Source organism: Centropristis striata, chromosome 6, assembly GCF_030273125.1.
Source record: "Centropristis striata isolate RG_2023a ecotype Rhode Island chromosome 6, C.striata_1.0, whole genome shotgun sequence".
Lineage (NCBI taxonomy): Eukaryota > Metazoa > Chordata > Actinopteri > Perciformes > Serranidae > Centropristis > Centropristis striata.
In genome coordinates, this window is record NC_081522.1 from 24,330,767 (window position 1) to 24,348,031 (window position 17,265).

At 36.4% G+C, this 17,265-nt stretch overlaps 1 protein-coding gene across 1 annotated transcript in view; it reads right to left on the reverse strand.

The window, feature by feature from the left end:
* Nucleotides 1–2,368: 2,368 nt before the first annotated feature.
* Nucleotides 2,369–17,265, reverse strand: part of LOC131973031 (cyclic nucleotide-gated cation channel beta-1-like) — a 41,559-nt gene continuing 26,662 nt past the window's right edge. The window contains exons 20-36 of the mRNA XM_059334868.1: nt 16,608–16,643; nt 16,153–16,251; nt 15,267–15,421; nt 12,513–12,740; nt 11,278–11,486; nt 10,297–10,347; nt 10,090–10,176; nt 9,109–9,173; nt 8,846–8,968; nt 7,653–7,794; nt 7,361–7,520; nt 6,802–6,899; nt 5,925–6,008; nt 5,658–5,776; nt 4,699–4,845; nt 3,554–3,752; nt 2,369–2,999 (exon numbers count right to left, since the gene is read on the reverse strand). Coding sequence (XP_059190851.1) covers nt 2,790–2,999; nt 3,554–3,752; nt 4,699–4,845; nt 5,658–5,776; nt 5,925–6,008; nt 6,802–6,899; nt 7,361–7,520; nt 7,653–7,794; nt 8,846–8,968; nt 9,109–9,173; nt 10,090–10,176; nt 10,297–10,347; nt 11,278–11,486; nt 12,513–12,740; nt 15,267–15,421; nt 16,153–16,251; nt 16,608–16,643 — 2,212 coding nt within the window. The 3' untranslated portion in view covers nt 2,369–2,789. The remainder of the gene's footprint in view (nt 3,000–3,553; nt 3,753–4,698; nt 4,846–5,657; nt 5,777–5,924; nt 6,009–6,801; nt 6,900–7,360; nt 7,521–7,652; nt 7,795–8,845; nt 8,969–9,108; nt 9,174–10,089; nt 10,177–10,296; nt 10,348–11,277; nt 11,487–12,512; nt 12,741–15,266; nt 15,422–16,152; nt 16,252–16,607; nt 16,644–17,265) is intronic.

The window sequence follows — 17,265 nt, forward strand, 5'->3', positions numbered from 1 at the left end:
CAGAAACAAAATGACCAAAAAAGTAAACAAAATGACCCAAAAAGACACAAAATGACCCAAAAAGACACAAAATGACCCAAAAAGACACAAAATGACTAAAAAAAGACACAAAATGACCAAAAAGACACAAAATGACCAAAAAAGACACAAAACAACCAAAAAAAGACACAAAACAACCAAAAAAAGACACAAAATGATCCAAAAAAGACACAAAATGACCAAAAAAGACACAAAATGACCAAAAAAAGACACAAAATGACCAAAAAAGACACAAAATGACCCAAAAAGACACAAAATGACCATAAAAAGACACAAAATGACCAAAAAAGGAAACAAAATGACCAAAAAATACACAAAATGACCCAAAAAGACACAAAATGACCATAAAAAGACACAAAATGACCAAAAAAGGAAACAAAATGACCAAAAAAGACACAAATTGACCACAAAATAACCAAAAAAAGACAGAAAATGACTAAAAAAAGCCACAAAATGACCAAAAAAGACACAAATTGACCACAAAATGATAAAAAAAAGACACAAAATGACCAAAAAAGACACAAATTGACCACAAAATGATAAAAAAAAGACACAAAATGACCAAAAAAGACACAAAATGACCAAAAAAAGACAGAAAACAGCATTGTGGTTAGCATGTACCAGTAGCCACATTGTAACTTGCTTCCTGTTCAGATGTTGTTGTGTTGCGTTGTGGTTTAATGTTACACTCAGTTGCTCTCGGCAGTTTGTGGTGGAGTTTTGACCTGAATTGCAGGACAGACACAAAACTCTGGACAAAATATGTTGAAACAGGTCATTTATTTGCAAAAGCAGGGACACACCAGCAACAAAATAGAGTTTAAGGGCATTATTATACACACACATTAGAGTACGTTATGCACTCATCCCTCCTCACGCGCACACACACACACACACACACACACACAAGGAGACACAACATGGCTAATCCTTTCTACAGATTGTCTGGCAGTTTGGTCAGCTGGTTTATGGGCCTTTTCTTCTGAGGCTGTATCAATAATCATCTATACAAAAAGAATAAATCTTACATCATGACTGAATCCTAAATACATTTACAGCACAAGTTAAACATTTATCATTATTAGAATGTATGTACATGTCATGACACTGTAAAGTATAGCAGTGATTTAACATGGATGAGAAAGTTTGATTTATCTAAATTTCAAAAAACAAACATATATTTACATTATTGTACAAAACAAAAGGAACATAAAAATGTTAACTATAGATGTAAAATGTGTAAAGCAGTTGTATTATGTATTGATGGCTACATTTTTAAGTGAGTGACATATTGATTGCTTTGAGATAACATATACAATATGTACGAGCATGTGAAAAACAGCATTGAGGTAATAAGAGGCTAGGTGTTTAAGCTTGCATTGTTTAAAGCTACAATGGTCAAAATCTATCTAAAATAATATGGGATGACTTTACATTGACCTGTCAACATTAATTGTTACATATGTTATGATGGAAGTATGGATGTTGTGTTTGAACAACCTTAAATACAGCTTTACTAGTCTGTGCTGTCGTTCCAACCAACACGTTGGTTGGAACGGAAACATCAGAAGTGCAAGCTACTGACACCAAAACAACACACAGGTAAAGGACAAAATATTTAAGGCAAAACATTTCTTTCAAGTTTACAAAATAATCTGTAAACAGTCAGCAGACAACAACAGCAAAAACATATTTTTGTATGTTTTAGAAGGACAAGAAGTTCAGTTCTGTAGAAATGAGCAATCTAAGTTCACTGTGATGATCCCACACAAAACTCAGTTATGGTCGTCATAGCTACACTGAATTCACTCAAGTAAACTCAGTGTAGATGATAAAAATGTCAACTTTGAAGAGGTTACCAGGCAAGAATGGCTTGCTCCTACATTAGATGATCTTATAATGAGATTAAAAAGGATTAACAGTGTGTAGAGGTTGACACAAAGTGGCGAAATCTAGTGGGCTGCAAGGCTATAATGTAAAAAAAAAAAGATAAGTGTGTCATAGTTCAGAGGTGGAATACAGTACTACCTTGATCTGTTTGCACTGAAACTGTCCCACACAACTTCCACTAACAGCTCAGACAGGAATCAAGACATGACACATTTAGGACAACTCTCTTCATTTGACCATTCTTTCAATTCCCTGCAATGTTTATCCCTCTTTTCTGTCAAGTGTTTCTTCGTTCCCCTTCATGGCCTCCAGTTCTCACTTTATGTTCTCCTCCTTTCCTTATCCTTTAAATCAGCTGTTCTCAACCTTGGGGTCGGGACCCCAATTGGGGGTCTATGTTTAAGTGTTTTAATCTTTTTGGTCACTTAATGTCTTTTTTTTGTGTCTTTTTTGGTCATTTTGTGTCTTTTTTTTAGTAATTTTGTGTCTTTTTTGGTCATTTTGTGTCTTTTTTTTGTCATTTTGTGTCTTATTTTGATCATTTTGTGTCTTTTATTTATCATTTTGTGGTCAATTTGTGATCATTTTGTATCTTTTTTGGTCATTTTGTTTCCTTTTTTTTGGTCATTTTGTGTCTTTTTTTAGTCATTTTGTGTCTTTCTGTCATTTTGTTTCTTTTTAGGGTCAATTTGTGTCTTTTTTGGTAATTTTGTTTCTTTTTTTGTCATTTTGTTTCTTTTCTGGGTGATCTGAACTGTGCGTGTGAGATTGTGTTCAGTGAGTGGGGGTCACAGACAACATGCATGATAAATTGGGGGTCACGACTCGAAAAGGTTGAGAACTACTGCTTTAAATAATGATCACAACTTCTTCTCCTTCCTTTTCCCACCCTCGTTTTCTTCACCCTTAGTGACAGCCTCTTCTCTGTCGTCTGAGTTGTTGTTGCAGCAGCGTGAGGCGGATCTGAACGTGGCTGAGCTCTCAGAGACGGGTGACGGCGTGTCCATGTCTCTGTCCGGTCCGAAGCTGGAGGTGGGAGATGGAGGAGGCAGGGAGGAGGAGACGGAGGGCTGAAAGAGAAGAGAAACATGTCAAAGATCATCTGTCTGTCACAACCCTGCCAAGAGAGAACAGTGGTGCTAGCTTTACAACCTCTCTGAGTCAGTCAGATGGCTTACTTACTGAACACTGTCTAACTTTGCACACTGCAAAAAAAGCCAACTTGTATTTTTTGGCCTAAAACAGTGATTTAAGTTGGTAAAACTTGGAAATATAAATTATTGACATTTAGGGCAATAATGTAAGTTAGCACAACAAAGGAAGCCAGTTGTCTGCTCAAAAACAAGTTGGTGAGTTGTTGTTACTTATATCTTTAAGTTGGGGTTCACAACAAGGGACAATAGTTCTGCTAACTCTTATTTCTTTGTTGTGAAATGCGAGAAAGCGGTGAAATTCGGTCATTAGCGAAAGCTAGCGGCTAACTGATGCTAGCGGCTAACTGATGCTAGCGGCTAACTGAAGCTAGCGGCTAACTGATGCTGAAAGAGAAGAGAAGATATGAACCTGTGATATGGAGACACAACCAAGTGTGCATATGTTTATTCTCTGGTTTGTTCATGTTCACCTGTAATGAGACACTGGACTTGCTGGTTTTCTCTTTGACTTTAGCCAGAGCTCCTTTAAGCCCAGAGGACCTCTCGGTCATCTCCAGAGCTGCTCTCAGCAGTTTGGGGGTTTCCTGCCTAACAGGAGCTGCCGGGACCTGAGGAGGGTCCTTCGCCTCTTCTTTGGGCTCAGGTTTCTTTCCCTTGGTGAGCATCTTCCTGTGATGAGACAGAAACAGTCTTCAATAAGAATTACATACCTGCAGCCAAAGCAACAAAGCTCTTGTATCAGTCAAAGACTGCATATATTAGCGAGTGACACAAAGCTGTTGTTTGTTTTGTTTTTATTTTTATTTTTTCTTCTTCTTTGCTGGGACAGTTAGATTGTATGAATGATATATTGATTGTAATTCAATGATTGTAAATATTGTTCTTTTATTGTTATTAGTTTTTCTTTTCTTTTCAAATGAATAATACAATTATAATAATTTATTGTAAATATTGCTTTCAATATTCCTTACTGTTATCTTTTTTCTGATGCTTGCTTTGGCAATATATACAGTGTTATGTCATGCCAATAAAGCCAATTGAATTGAATTGAACTGAATTGAATATAATATATATAAGTGAACGTAGCAATGATTGGTGGACTACTGTTTTAGAGCCGACACTTTGACGTCTTAGAGTTTCTTTTGGTACATGACTGCTCTAAGGACACCCTGCTTCATCGTCTATTTTACCCTAATTGGGACAATAATTTACAAAATGGACATCATGCTGTATCGAAGAAGACTTTAAACTAGCAACTGAGATCATTAGAAAATGTTTACTGAAGTAATAAATCAAGTTAGAATTGGGTCTTTTTCTCATATACTTTCATACAATCTGGGATCTCATCATTTTTATTTTCTCTTGGCATAGACACAATTTACACATTTAACATTTTGAATTTGAAAATTCTATATGATTTATAAAAGATAAAGTACGAGAAAGTTAAGATAAGGATGTGAGAACTTTCTTGCATGATGTTGTTTGGAAGTCATAGATTACTAATACAGGACAGATATAAAGCAGGGAGTATGGTGATGTTTTAGGGTTATTGTTGTTGTTATTGTTATTGTTATTGTTATTGATATTTCCTTATGCGGTCTCATTGCTGTTTCACCTGGCCTTCTTGCGGAGCAGTTTCTTGGACTCGGGATAGTGAACCAGAATCTCATTCAGGTCTTTCTTGTCCAGAATGAAGAGATTAGCAAATCCATGAGCGATGACATTGGCTGTGCGTCTGTTCCCTCCGCCGACTGCAAGCAAACTGAAGAGAAATCAGAAAAATCATGGTTAAAAATTACATTTTTCCACAACGTTTGACATTTCAGTTTCAGAAAAAAAAGATGTCAGTTAGACTTTCCATACAATATTTAGTGATTTCTTTCCTAACATTTAGAGCCAGTTTTCCTGTTCTAAGAGATTTGTCAGAGATGGCAGTCAGTGGCGGTTCTAGACCAATTTTACTGTGGGGGCAGAGGAGGGGCCAGTGAGGGGCACATTAACACATTAAAAATGGCAAAGATAATGTTTAAGCATTCAAAATCTTTATTTTAGCTTATTTAAACATCTCATTTAAGTATATTTGGAAGATACAAATACATTGATTTAAATAATGAGACTCGCCAACAATAATTTTTTTTTTGTATGACAATGGCATTACTCATTTTTGTGCACAATCACTTTTTTTTATTTTGAAAGTGCAGTACAGTATATATATATATATATATATATATATATATATACACACACACAATATTTTATTGCACAATTAAACTATTATACAATGGACACATTCTGGGTTCCTTTTGTGTACAATGAAATATTGTTTGAACAAAAAAAAATGTCAGAATTGTTCCATTGTTCATTGTTATAAATTGATCATTTTATTATAAATTTGACACAGGGGCCACAGCAGGGGCCAAGGGCTTCTTCACAGGGGCAGTGGCCCCTGGAAGCCCCTGTGTAGAGCCGCCACTGATGGCAGTGAAATAGGTAAAATTAAAAAAAAATCCTGTTCCATTGTGGGAAATATGTAGACGTTTTTAAAGAGGATGTTTTCTGTAAAACTCTCTTCACCTGATCTCTCCGAAGACTGACCCTGCTCTGAGGGTGACAAACACGGTCTTTCCATCCGGTCCTCCAACCACCTGCACCTCCCCCGCCTTTATAATGTACATCTCCCGACCCACCTCGTCCTAAGCAACAAGAAAAAGAGGAAACAAAGAAAAAGAGAGAGGCAGAGGCAGATGATGAGACGGACAAATCCATACAAATGGAAAAAATTGGAAAAAATGTGCCACATACAGATGTCTTCTACAAAACACAGGCAAAACTGCCTTTTACCTTTTTGCAGACATAATCCCCAGGTAGATAGACAACAGAGCGCAGGCTTTTCAGCATGTCAAAGATCATCTGTCTGTCACAACCCTGCAAGAGAGAACAGTGGTGAGTGTGCTAGCTTTACAACCTCTCTGAGTCAGTCAGATGACTTACTTACTGAACACTGTCTAACTTTCTGCATTGTACACTGCCAAAAAAGCTAACTTGTATTTTTTGGCCTAAAACAGTGATTTAAGTTGGTAAAACTTGGAAATATAAATTATTGACATTTAGGGCAATAATGTAAGTTAGCACAACAAAGGAAGCCAGTTGTCTGCTCAAAAACAAGTTGGTGAGTTGTTGTTACTTATATCTTTAAGTTGGGGTTCAAAACAAGGGACAATAGTTCTGCTAACTCTTATTTCTTTGTTGTGAAATGCGGGAAAGCAGTGAAATTCGGTCATTAGCGAAAGCTAGCGGCTAACTGATGCTAGCGGCTAACTGATGCTAGTGGCGCTGCTTGTTACAGCTACAAGAGTAGCCATTAGCGTATCAATGCTAACCCAAAATTGTGGTCACAACATTAGCTGACATTTCATAGCGGCGTTACAATCGTGCCAATTCAGCACATTGCAGAAGTTAGCAGAAGTAAGGATTAAATGTAAAATTATAAATTAGTACAACTTACAGTTGAGTTGACAAAAATCATAATTCAGAGTTGAGCAAACTCAAAAACAAAACTTAAAATATTTAGTTTAATTGTCCAACTTAAACTTTTATCGAAGTTTGTTGCCTTGAAATTTTGAGTTCACCCAACTTTTCTTTTTTTGCAGTGTAGGTTTTAAAATATCATTCTCTATAAAATATACTGTAATATTCATGTGTTTATAGGAATCCCTACCTGAAAAAGAGGAACTTTGCTGACAATGGAGTAGTTGACATCTACAGCAATGTCCAGACGCATTTTATCAGGCAGCTGAGTCAGCAGCTCCTGCTCATCTGGAGACAGACAGACAGACAGGTAGGTGTGACAGACAGGTCAGATCTACAGTACAGACCAAAAGTTTGGACACACCTTCTCATTCAATGCGTTTCCTTTATTTTCATGACTATTTACATTGTAGATTCATCAAAACTATTAATGAACACATGTGGAATTATGTACTTAACAAAAAAGTGTGAAATAACTGAAAACATGTCTTATATTCTAGTAAGCAAAGGGTGGTTACTTTGAGGAATCTAAAATACAAGACATGTTTTCAGTTATTTCACACTTTTTTTGTTAAGTACATAATTCCATATGTGTTCATTCATAGTTTTGATGCCTTCAGTGAAAATCTACAATGTAAATAGTCATGAAAATAAAGAAAACGCATTGAATGAGAAGGTGTGTGTCCAAACTTTTGGCCTGTACTGTATAGAAGATACATATGAATGTGCACAGATAACCATTTCCTTACCCAGCATGCCTTGTGATTGCCAGGTGTAGTTGTACCAGGTTTTGACGCGGTTCTGTACGTCTTTGGGGATCCGGTAGGAGGACATGTATTTAATGGTGTTGTCCATACATGTGCGGTAGTAGGTCTGACCTGCTGTGGCTGCACCAACCACGTCACGCATCTGACAGACAGAAAATGTTCATTTTATTATGGTACTGTGTAACATAGCATGAAAAATATCTCTATTTATTTTATTTTAATTACTTAATTTATGTGTAAGGTACAGCTGTCTCCATTATATTTACATATATACCTGTCCAATCATGATAGAGAAGGCAAAGACTCCAACAAAGTAGTTGATAAGTTGAAAAACAATCTCAAACAGGGTGGTGGGGTCAGGCAGACCACCGATGGTGATCAGGGTCTTCACCGCAAAGTAGTAACAGCGAATATAGCTGAGCAGGGACAAAGAAAGACACAGAACAAGGAGATGGCTTCAATTCCACCTGATGGGTTTTTAAAATGAATGAGATAAAGAATAAAAGTCTGTGTGGTCTGTTTGATAGATAGATGGATAGATAGATAGATGGATGGATAGATAGATAGATAGATAGATAGATAGATAGATAGATAGATAGATAGATAGATAGATAGATAGATAGATAGATAGATAGATAGATAGATAGATAGATAGATAGATAGATAGATGGATGGATGGATGGATGGATGGATGGATGGATGGATGGATGGATGGATGGATGGATGGATGGATGGATGGATGGATGGATGGATGGATGGATGGATGGATGGATGGATGGATGGATAGATAGATAGATAGATAGATAGATAGATAGATAGATAGATAGATAGATAGATAGATAGATAGATATTCATCCATCCCAGAAGGGAAATTCGGTTGTCACAGCAGTCTGGTATTCAAGTTCAATAAAATACAATAGAATAAGATACTGAGGTAGCATAAATAAAAACAACAATAGAAAAAAAACACAGAATAGAACAAGGACACTTAAGAAGTCAAAAAAAGAAGATCAGTTGGTAGGTTGGCAAGATGATGGTAATAATTAAACTGATGATATGATGGAAACAATGCTATAATGACTAGACGGTATATAATAGTAATAATAGTACAGTATATAATATATAATATAATATGTAATAATAAATAGTAACAATATAAAATAAAATAATTATAAATAAAATAATTATAAATAAAATAATATGATGTATAATATATAAATATATAATAATAGTAATAATAATAATAATAATAAATAAGGCCGGTATAATAATAATAGTAGTATATTACAATATATAGTTATAATAATAGTAATGTCAGCAACAGTATATATAATAATAATAATAATAATAATAATAATAATAATAATAATAATAATAATATTAATAACATAGCGAAGTGTCATGCGTAGATTTAGTGCATTTCAGTAATGTTGATTCTGGCGGTATGTATTTATACATCAGACCGACCTGTTGCCCTCGCCATTGTACACCCACTTAGTTGATCCGAGTCCAGTGAAGGCAGAGCCCCAGTAGTACAGACAGGCGTTACAGTGGAGACAGTAAAGAAGGTAGGTGGTGGTGCGGATCACCCTGAGAGACACAGATAAATAAACTCAACGCCTACAACCAGATATTTCTTCATCTTTGTTCATCTCGAGGAAAGAAAAACAAGTGAGCAGAAGGATCCACAAACAGAAAAGAGATTCAGATACTGTGATCCTCCAGCTGACCTGTAGATGTAGGCTTTGGTTAAGATGGCCTCCAGACGCTCGTTGAACTCAAAGAAGGAGTTGATCTGGGGAGACATTGATAGGAGAAGAGAAAAAATATTTAAAGAGCAGTGGTGGACTCAGACTGTTAGAAGGGCAGGGGCGAAAAAATAAAAAGGGCCCATTCTGCACAACATGGAGCCCCAACAGCAGCAGAAAGCTCTGATGCATCATGTATGATGAAATATTAGCATTAATTTAAAAGGAGATCCAGATCAAAGTAATTAATGATATGGTACTGACAATTAAAAGTATTGAACCAAACCATGTAGGGGGGTCAGAGGGCATGCTGCCCGGGAGAAAATGTTTACATTTTTAAGTAAAATGCATCTATTTTGAGCATTTTGAGAGCTAAATGAGAGCAAACATCTCACATTACATTATTCACAGTTGGGTGATACCGTATTATAGAATCTCTAGAGGGCACATCATCATAATTTATTGTATAAAGGGGAACCCTAGAGGGCAATCAATAAGTTTTTTCATGTGTAAAGGGCAGCCAATAAGGCACTTTCTCTCATTTTCACCACTCTAGAGGGCACTTTTGCACGCTTTTTCAACCACGGAGGCAACAAACAGGAAAAAGGGCACTAGAAGGCCACTAGAAGGGCTCTCGTTAAGACAAGTTATCGAATTTTCTTGCGCTAGAGGGCACATCATCATAATTTATTGTATGAAGGGGCACCAAATCATTTTTTGCACGTGTGAAGGGCAGCCAATAAGGCACTTCCTCTCGTTTTCACCACTCTTGAGGGCAGTTTAGCGCACTTTTTCAACCATGGAGGCCCCCGAGTCCGCTACTGTTAAAGAGTTTGGTTTCTACCTGAATAATCCAAAATGGATTAACAAAAATTAAATGTTCCATTATGTTGTGCCACATTTATAATAACTGTATTTGATCTTGTCAGGAAAAATAGTTGAAGATCCAAAAATAAAGCTCACCTTCAGCAGCCTGGGTAAGCGAAGCAGAGGGTTGATGCCAGTTTTGAAATAGAAGAGCTCCAGAGGAACAAGGCTGACTACATCAAACTGGAAAACAGGAAGGGAAGATAACTGACTGACCTGCTGTCAATGATTGATTTAGTGAATAATATGCTCAGAAAAGCAGAACACACTCAAAACCTGACTTATTAAGCTCGAGTTACTTACTTTGAAGCGTTTGGTTTTCATGTAGTTTTTTCTCATGTCTTTTTTGTCACACTGTAAAAATAAAAAACAGAAAAATTGCAGATATGAATAATGATCCTGGAAGGTTTTATTCACTTTAACCCATGTATAGCCCTTTAAAAAAGGTGCTCTGATTTTATACATTTCCCACAGCCAAACTGATGAAAAAGAAAAGGCAACGGCGTATTTTATTAACATGGGTTTAAAGTTTACTAATGTAATAGATGTCACTTAACCCTTTGATGCCCAACATGGTCTAAAGTGACCCAGTGACAGAGGTTTTATGTTCTATATCTTTGCAATTAATTATTTTCATCATTCAGTATTCCAGGTTTTCCTCAATTAGTTTGTTTTTGATCATCATACATCCTAATTTTACGTTTTCCTTTATTCATATTTTATTAAAATCCCGTTTTGTGTCACTACTGTTCTAATGCACAACATGGGTCAAAAATGGCACATTTTTTAGGTAAGTAGTTCGCTAAGCTAACTACTTAGTTAACTTCTTTGCTAAGTAGTTAGCTAAGTAGCTTGTTAAGCTAACTACTAAGCTAACTTCTTGGCAAAGTAGTTAGCTTAGCAAGCTACTTAGCCAAGTAGTTAGCCATGTAATGATACAGAACCTTTTTTTTCTTGATAAAGTATGAGAGGAAAAATGTAAATAATGATCTGTTGTTATCAATAACAAGATATTTAAAGAATACTTGAAATATTCAATCATAAAATAAGTTGATATCAAAAGATAGAGCACATAAACACACAGCAGCATTAAATAACATGAAGGGAATGAATGAGGGTCATTTTGGACCCATGTTGTGCATCAAAGGGTTAAGCTGTTGACTACAGCGAATATTCTTGTTGTTTTGTTCACTATAAAACATATTTCCTATGATTTCAGTCCCCTGACAAATTTTAAATCCCTAATATGAGACGGTGTTGAGTTGCAGTAACAGTAACACTCACCACGATGTCTCCTCCACGGACAAACTGGAGCCGTGGCTGAAAGATGGTGATGTCCAGGATGTAAATGAGGTCACACAGGTAGTCAGTGAGGAGCCAGTAGTAAATATTGTCTGGAGTCTGGTAGGGAAAGGCCCAGCGCACTGGGATGAACCACACGTTCCAGTTCCACGCCAGAGTGACCAAAAACATCCAGAGCACGTACGTTAGGTCTGAGGAGCAGGACAAAGACGAAAGGAGGGAGAAAAATGAATAAAATTGAGTGATTTAGACAAGAGAATTGATAGTAAGTAGAGACTGGATTTATTCAGTATTCACAGGAAAATGATGATAACTATGCAAGCACAAACTACCATAATATAAAGAAGAGGTTGATGGGAACAAAAGCAGAACAAATAAGCAGGAGCTTATCTTGATTATAAAGCAAAAATATGCATGTTTTGAAACAGTTACTGTAAAAGAATGATAGAAAATTGACTCTTGTGGAAAAAAAAAGGCAGAAGAAAATGACAGGTGGAAGGACAGAGGTATGAATGGTAACACGTAGTACAGTAGATTCACCTTTACCCAAACAATGCAATCATTGCTTTAGTTGCATTGAGGATGAGCATTAAAGAGATAAATACGCTTTAATCTGTGTCAGTGGCGGACTCGGGGGGGCTAAAGTTCCCTCTAGAGTGGTGAAAATGAAATGAAGTGCCTTATTGGCTGCCCTTTACACATGAAAAAACTTATTGATTGCCCTCTAGGGTTCCCCTTTATACAATAATTAAGATGATGTGCCCTCTAGAGATTCTATAATACAGTATCACCCAACTGTGAATAATGTTATGTGAGGTGTTTGCTCTCATTTAGCTCTCAAAGTGCACAAAATAGATGCATTTTACTTAAAAATGTACAAATTTTCTCCCGGGGGGGCATGCCCCCGGACCCCTCTACATGGTTGGGTTCAATACTTTTAATTGTCAGTATCATATCATTAATTACTTTGATCTGGATCTCCTTTTAAATTAATGCTAATATTGCATCATACATGATGCATCATAGCTTTCTGCTTGGGGGTCCATGTTGTGCAGAATGAGCCCTTTTTATTTTTTCGCCCTTCTAACAGTCTGAGTCTGCCACTGATCTGTGTGTTTAAAAACAAATGAAACTTGAAGTAAAGGAGACTCTACTGTACAGTACAGGGCTGCAGGAGGCTGCAGGAGGCTGCAGGAGGCGTTTCGGCTGGTTCTCACTAGTGAAAGGGTCGATGCTGGCAGGGAAGCGGTAGTGCATACAAGCGTGTATCCACCGAGGCGTTTTCACCTTGCAGCAGCGCCTAGACTGCTCCTCCTCTACACCACTCTCCACTCCTCCTCCTCCTCCTCCTCCTCCTCCTGATGGACCTGCTTGCGCCTCCTCCTCTCCTTCGTCCACTGGCTGAGCAGCAGGAGCAGGCTGAGGAGCTGAAGCCTGAGGAGGAGCTGAAAGGAGGTGAAATGGGAAGTGGCAAATGTTAGATGAACTCATGAGAGAGATTTTAGATAAGTTTCAAAGAAAAAGGTTTACCATCTCAGACAGGTCAGAGATGTATCAAATACTAAGGCTGTTGAAGGAGCAACATGGTCTCACAGGAATCCGTGAAATAGTTACGAATTTGCTTAACTCTAAATCCGTGGAATAGCCACGGAATCACTCAAATTTCCGTGAAACTGACACGGATTTGGCTACAATGCAAGTTAATGACAGTCATATCCCGTGGCTATTCCAACATACAAAGTGATTATGTACATTCACTGAGTGAAGATTTAGAAAATAAAACATATATTTCTCGCTAGAAATGTGATCAAAATCCATTTTTATGCAGAAACTAAGTCAAAATATTGATTTTTTTCACTAAAAATGAGAGAACTGTCCGCCATGTTTTTGTTTCTGACTGCCAGGACCTTGAAAGTCAAGTGACTTGGAACAAACCAATAGGAACAAATATCCATGGAATAGCCACGGGATATGACTGTCATTAACTTGCATTGTAGCCAAATCCGTGTCAGTTTCACGGAAATTTGAGTGATTCCATGGCTATTCCACGGATTTTGAGTTAAGCGAATCCGTGGTTATTTCACAGATTCCTGTGAGACCAGGTTCTGAAGGAGCTACATGTGCTGAAGTTTCTGTCATACTCTATTCAAATAAAGTTTGTACTCTACACTTAACAACATGCTGACAACAAAGACCTTTCTGTTCATGGGTTGTTGAATCAATACAAGAGCTTGTTAAATTCAGTATGGACACTTCCCTTTTTCAATGTTATGCTGCTGATTTTGTCCTGCATCTGTACACATTTTAGACCTGCACACCTGCTTTATTACTAAACACATTGCACTATGACGAATATCTAGCTGAAAACAGGCCTGACAGAATATTATTAATTTAAAATTATCCTGATTTAAACCACTGATTCCCAAACACATTTCAAGTCACACACATCGTTTTTGGATTAAAATGACACTATGTTTATATGTTATAAATAATATTTTTATAATCCATCATTTGCTGACATTTCTGACAGTAAAACATTTCTGAAAACTTGTGTAACAGGAAACAAATTGTGTTACTGGCAATCGAAAGACAAACCGTTGCTTTTCATAGCTTTCATATCGCTAATAATACTTGCAACATAGCTGCATATTTGGTGATAGTAATGTTTATTGCTTATTTCTTACATTTTGATGTTTTTTTTTAAAAGGGAGACATTTTGTTTTAATGCAAATGTTTGAATGGAATTGTTGCCAAGTATTTTATATGAGAAATGGATATTAGAAATGTACTGTAAAGTATAAAAGAACAAATCTTAAGGCACTACCTAACTGTGTCAGAGGACAGTTTCATAGTGTGGCTATGACTTAAATCAGCGTACATGTTTTTCGTCTGGACGAGGCTGACATATAACACACAGCTGCTGAAATACACTGTAATAAATGTATTCTGTAGTCATTTTATTTTACTTAATATATTTGATAAAATTAATTAAATATAAATGCATCCTTGATTTTTAGGCAGTTTAAGTAACTTTAATATAAAAATGTTTGAGATAGAATCCACTTATTTTGATCACATTAAATATAATCTTTATGTGTATGTAATTGTAAATCAAGAGAATTTTGAATGAATCCAACACAATAGAATTAGTCCGTTTTTAATCGACAGGCACTTCCTGTTAAGTTATTAACTCAACTTGTAACGTAGTTAGATTTAATTAAAAATATTGCGTGCAATCTGTTGCCTCAATTTTATTGAGTAGCTATGTTTATCTTATTTTACAGTGTATACGGACCACTTCTGTATGTTAGGGTACAAGGTTTTGTGTTGTTTGTCCCTCGTAGCACTAAAAACCAGCTCAGTGTGTGTGTGTGTGTGTGTGTGTGTGTGTGTGTGTGTGTGTTCTTGTACTTCCTACATAGTGAGGACCACAACATGTTTTTAACCAACAGAGTGAAGACATTTTCACAAAGTGAAGACATTTCGGCCGGTCCTCACTTCTTTAAAGGCTTTTTTTTAAATTTTTTTTTAATTTCAGACTTTGTTTAAGGTTACATGATAAAGATAATTAACTGAAACTGTAACTGTGAAATTGTGAGGTTACAAAACTAACTCAAATTATAGTGAAAATGTCCTTCATTTTCGTCTTTGTCAACTTTTTTCATACATAATGAAGATGGATCAGACAAAGGAAATAAAGGCAAAATTTACGGTGACCTCATTTAATCTCCCACCCAACAAATACCCCATTACAAAAAACTAAAACTAATAAAAACTAATATAAACTAAAACTAAAACTAGTAAACTGACTCTAAAAACTAATTAAAACTAACTGAATTTGAAAACAAAAATGCAAAATGAAAACTAAAACTGATGAAAAATCCAAAACTATTATAACCTTGCATGGGAATTCACTGTTACAATGAGGGTCCCCACAAAGATAGAAGTGCAAGAATGTGTGTGTAACTCACAGGGGACGATACTGTCTTCATCGGAGCTGTCGGGGTCGATGAGTTTCTCCTTGGCCTTCTCCGTTCTCTCTTTAAACATGCGGACCAGCTCCTGCAGACGCTCGTTCACCACCGCGCTGCTCTGACTGGCTGAAGACGCTGGTCGCTCCTTCATCCTTGGAACAAATAGGATTCAATTATGCTGATTTTTATTTCTGCAAAAACTCCAAATGACTTTAAGTCATGATGTTCATTCATAGTGAGGACCGGAACACGTTTTTAACCAACAGAGTGAGGACATTTTTGCAAAGTGAGGACATTTCGGCCAGTCCTCACTTCTTTAAAGGCTTTTTTGAGATTTCAGACTTTGTTTTAAGGGTTAAAGGTTACATGATAATGGTAATTAACTGAAACTGTAATGTGTGGTTACAGAACTAACTAAAATGATAGTAAAAATGTCCTTCGTTTTCGTCTTTGTCAACTTTTTTCATACATAATGAAGATGGATAAGGCAAAGGGGAAAAAAGGCAAAATTTACTGTGACCTCTTTTAATCTCCCACCCAACAAATACCCCATTACAAGAAACTAAAACTAACACTAAACTAATATAAACAAAACTAAAACTAAAGCATTTCAAAAAAAGATACTAAACTAAAACTAGCAAACTCACCTTAAAAACTCATTTAAATTAATTGAAGTTGAAAACAAAAATTCACAACCCAATTAAAACTAATGAAAGATTCAAAACTATTATAACCTTGCTAGGGAATCCACTATACCAATAAGGGTTCTCACAAAGATAGAAGTACAAGAATGTGTGTGTGTGTGTGTGTGTGTGTGTGTGTGTGTGTGTGTGTGAGAGTGTGTGTGTGTGTGTGTGTGTGTGTGTGTGTGTAAAGAGCTCACATGTCGTCTGAGCTGTGCAGGCTGGACTGGCTGGGCCAGGCTCTGACAGGGAGGCTGCCTTCATCATCATCATCTTCACTTTGAGAATGAAGGGTCCTACTGTTTCAGTTAAGTAAAAGCAACATTCTTGGTTCGACTTTGAGACAGTGATGTCTTAGCTAGATTATTGTTTTCTTTTCTCAAACAAAATCCATGTTAAAGTGTTAAAAAAAAAGTAAAATACAAAATATGCTGAGTTCTGCCATTCTTGCTCATTCTGTAGTTATGAGGAATGCAAATAAATGAGCACTGATTTTTTATTTTAATTTATATTTACTGAGCAAATAAGCAAAGACTGGTTAATTAAAATGGGAAAATGCAACATGCTATGTTGAATAATATCGACTGAATGAAAACATACATAGATACTAGATGAGTTGGTGCAATATTCAACAATACAAGGGTTGTTATCTTACATCTTTGTCCAGATCGTCCTCCGCTTCCTTCCACTACTGGCATGAGAGAAGGATGGGAGAAAGAGAGAAGGATGGGAGAAAGAGAGAAGGATGGGGAGAAAGAGAGGGTGTGTGTGTGTGTGCGCCAGGGAAAGCATGATATTAATCAAAGAGAGAGATAATCAGCCACTGTACTCTAGTCCAGTAGTTCTCAACCTTTTTGAGTCGCGACCCCCAATTTAACATGCATGTTGTCCACGACCCCCGCTCACTGAACACAATCTCACACGCACAGTTCAAATCACCCAAAAAAGACACAAAATGACCAAAAAAAGGAAACAAAATGACCAAAAAAGACAAAAATTGACCACAAAATGATAAAAAAAATGACCAGAAAAGACACAAAATGACCCAAAAAAGGACACAAAATGACCAAAAAAAGACACAAAATGACAAAAAAGACACAAAATGACCAAAAAAAGACACAAAAAATGACCAAAAAAAGGAAACAAAATGACCAAAAAAGACACAAATTGACCACAAAATGATCAAAAAAAGACACAAATTGACCACAAAATGATCAAAAAAAGACACAAAATGACCAAAAAAGACACAAAATGACCAAAAAAAAGACAAAATTACCAAAAAAAAGACATTAAGTGACCAAAAAGACTAAAAC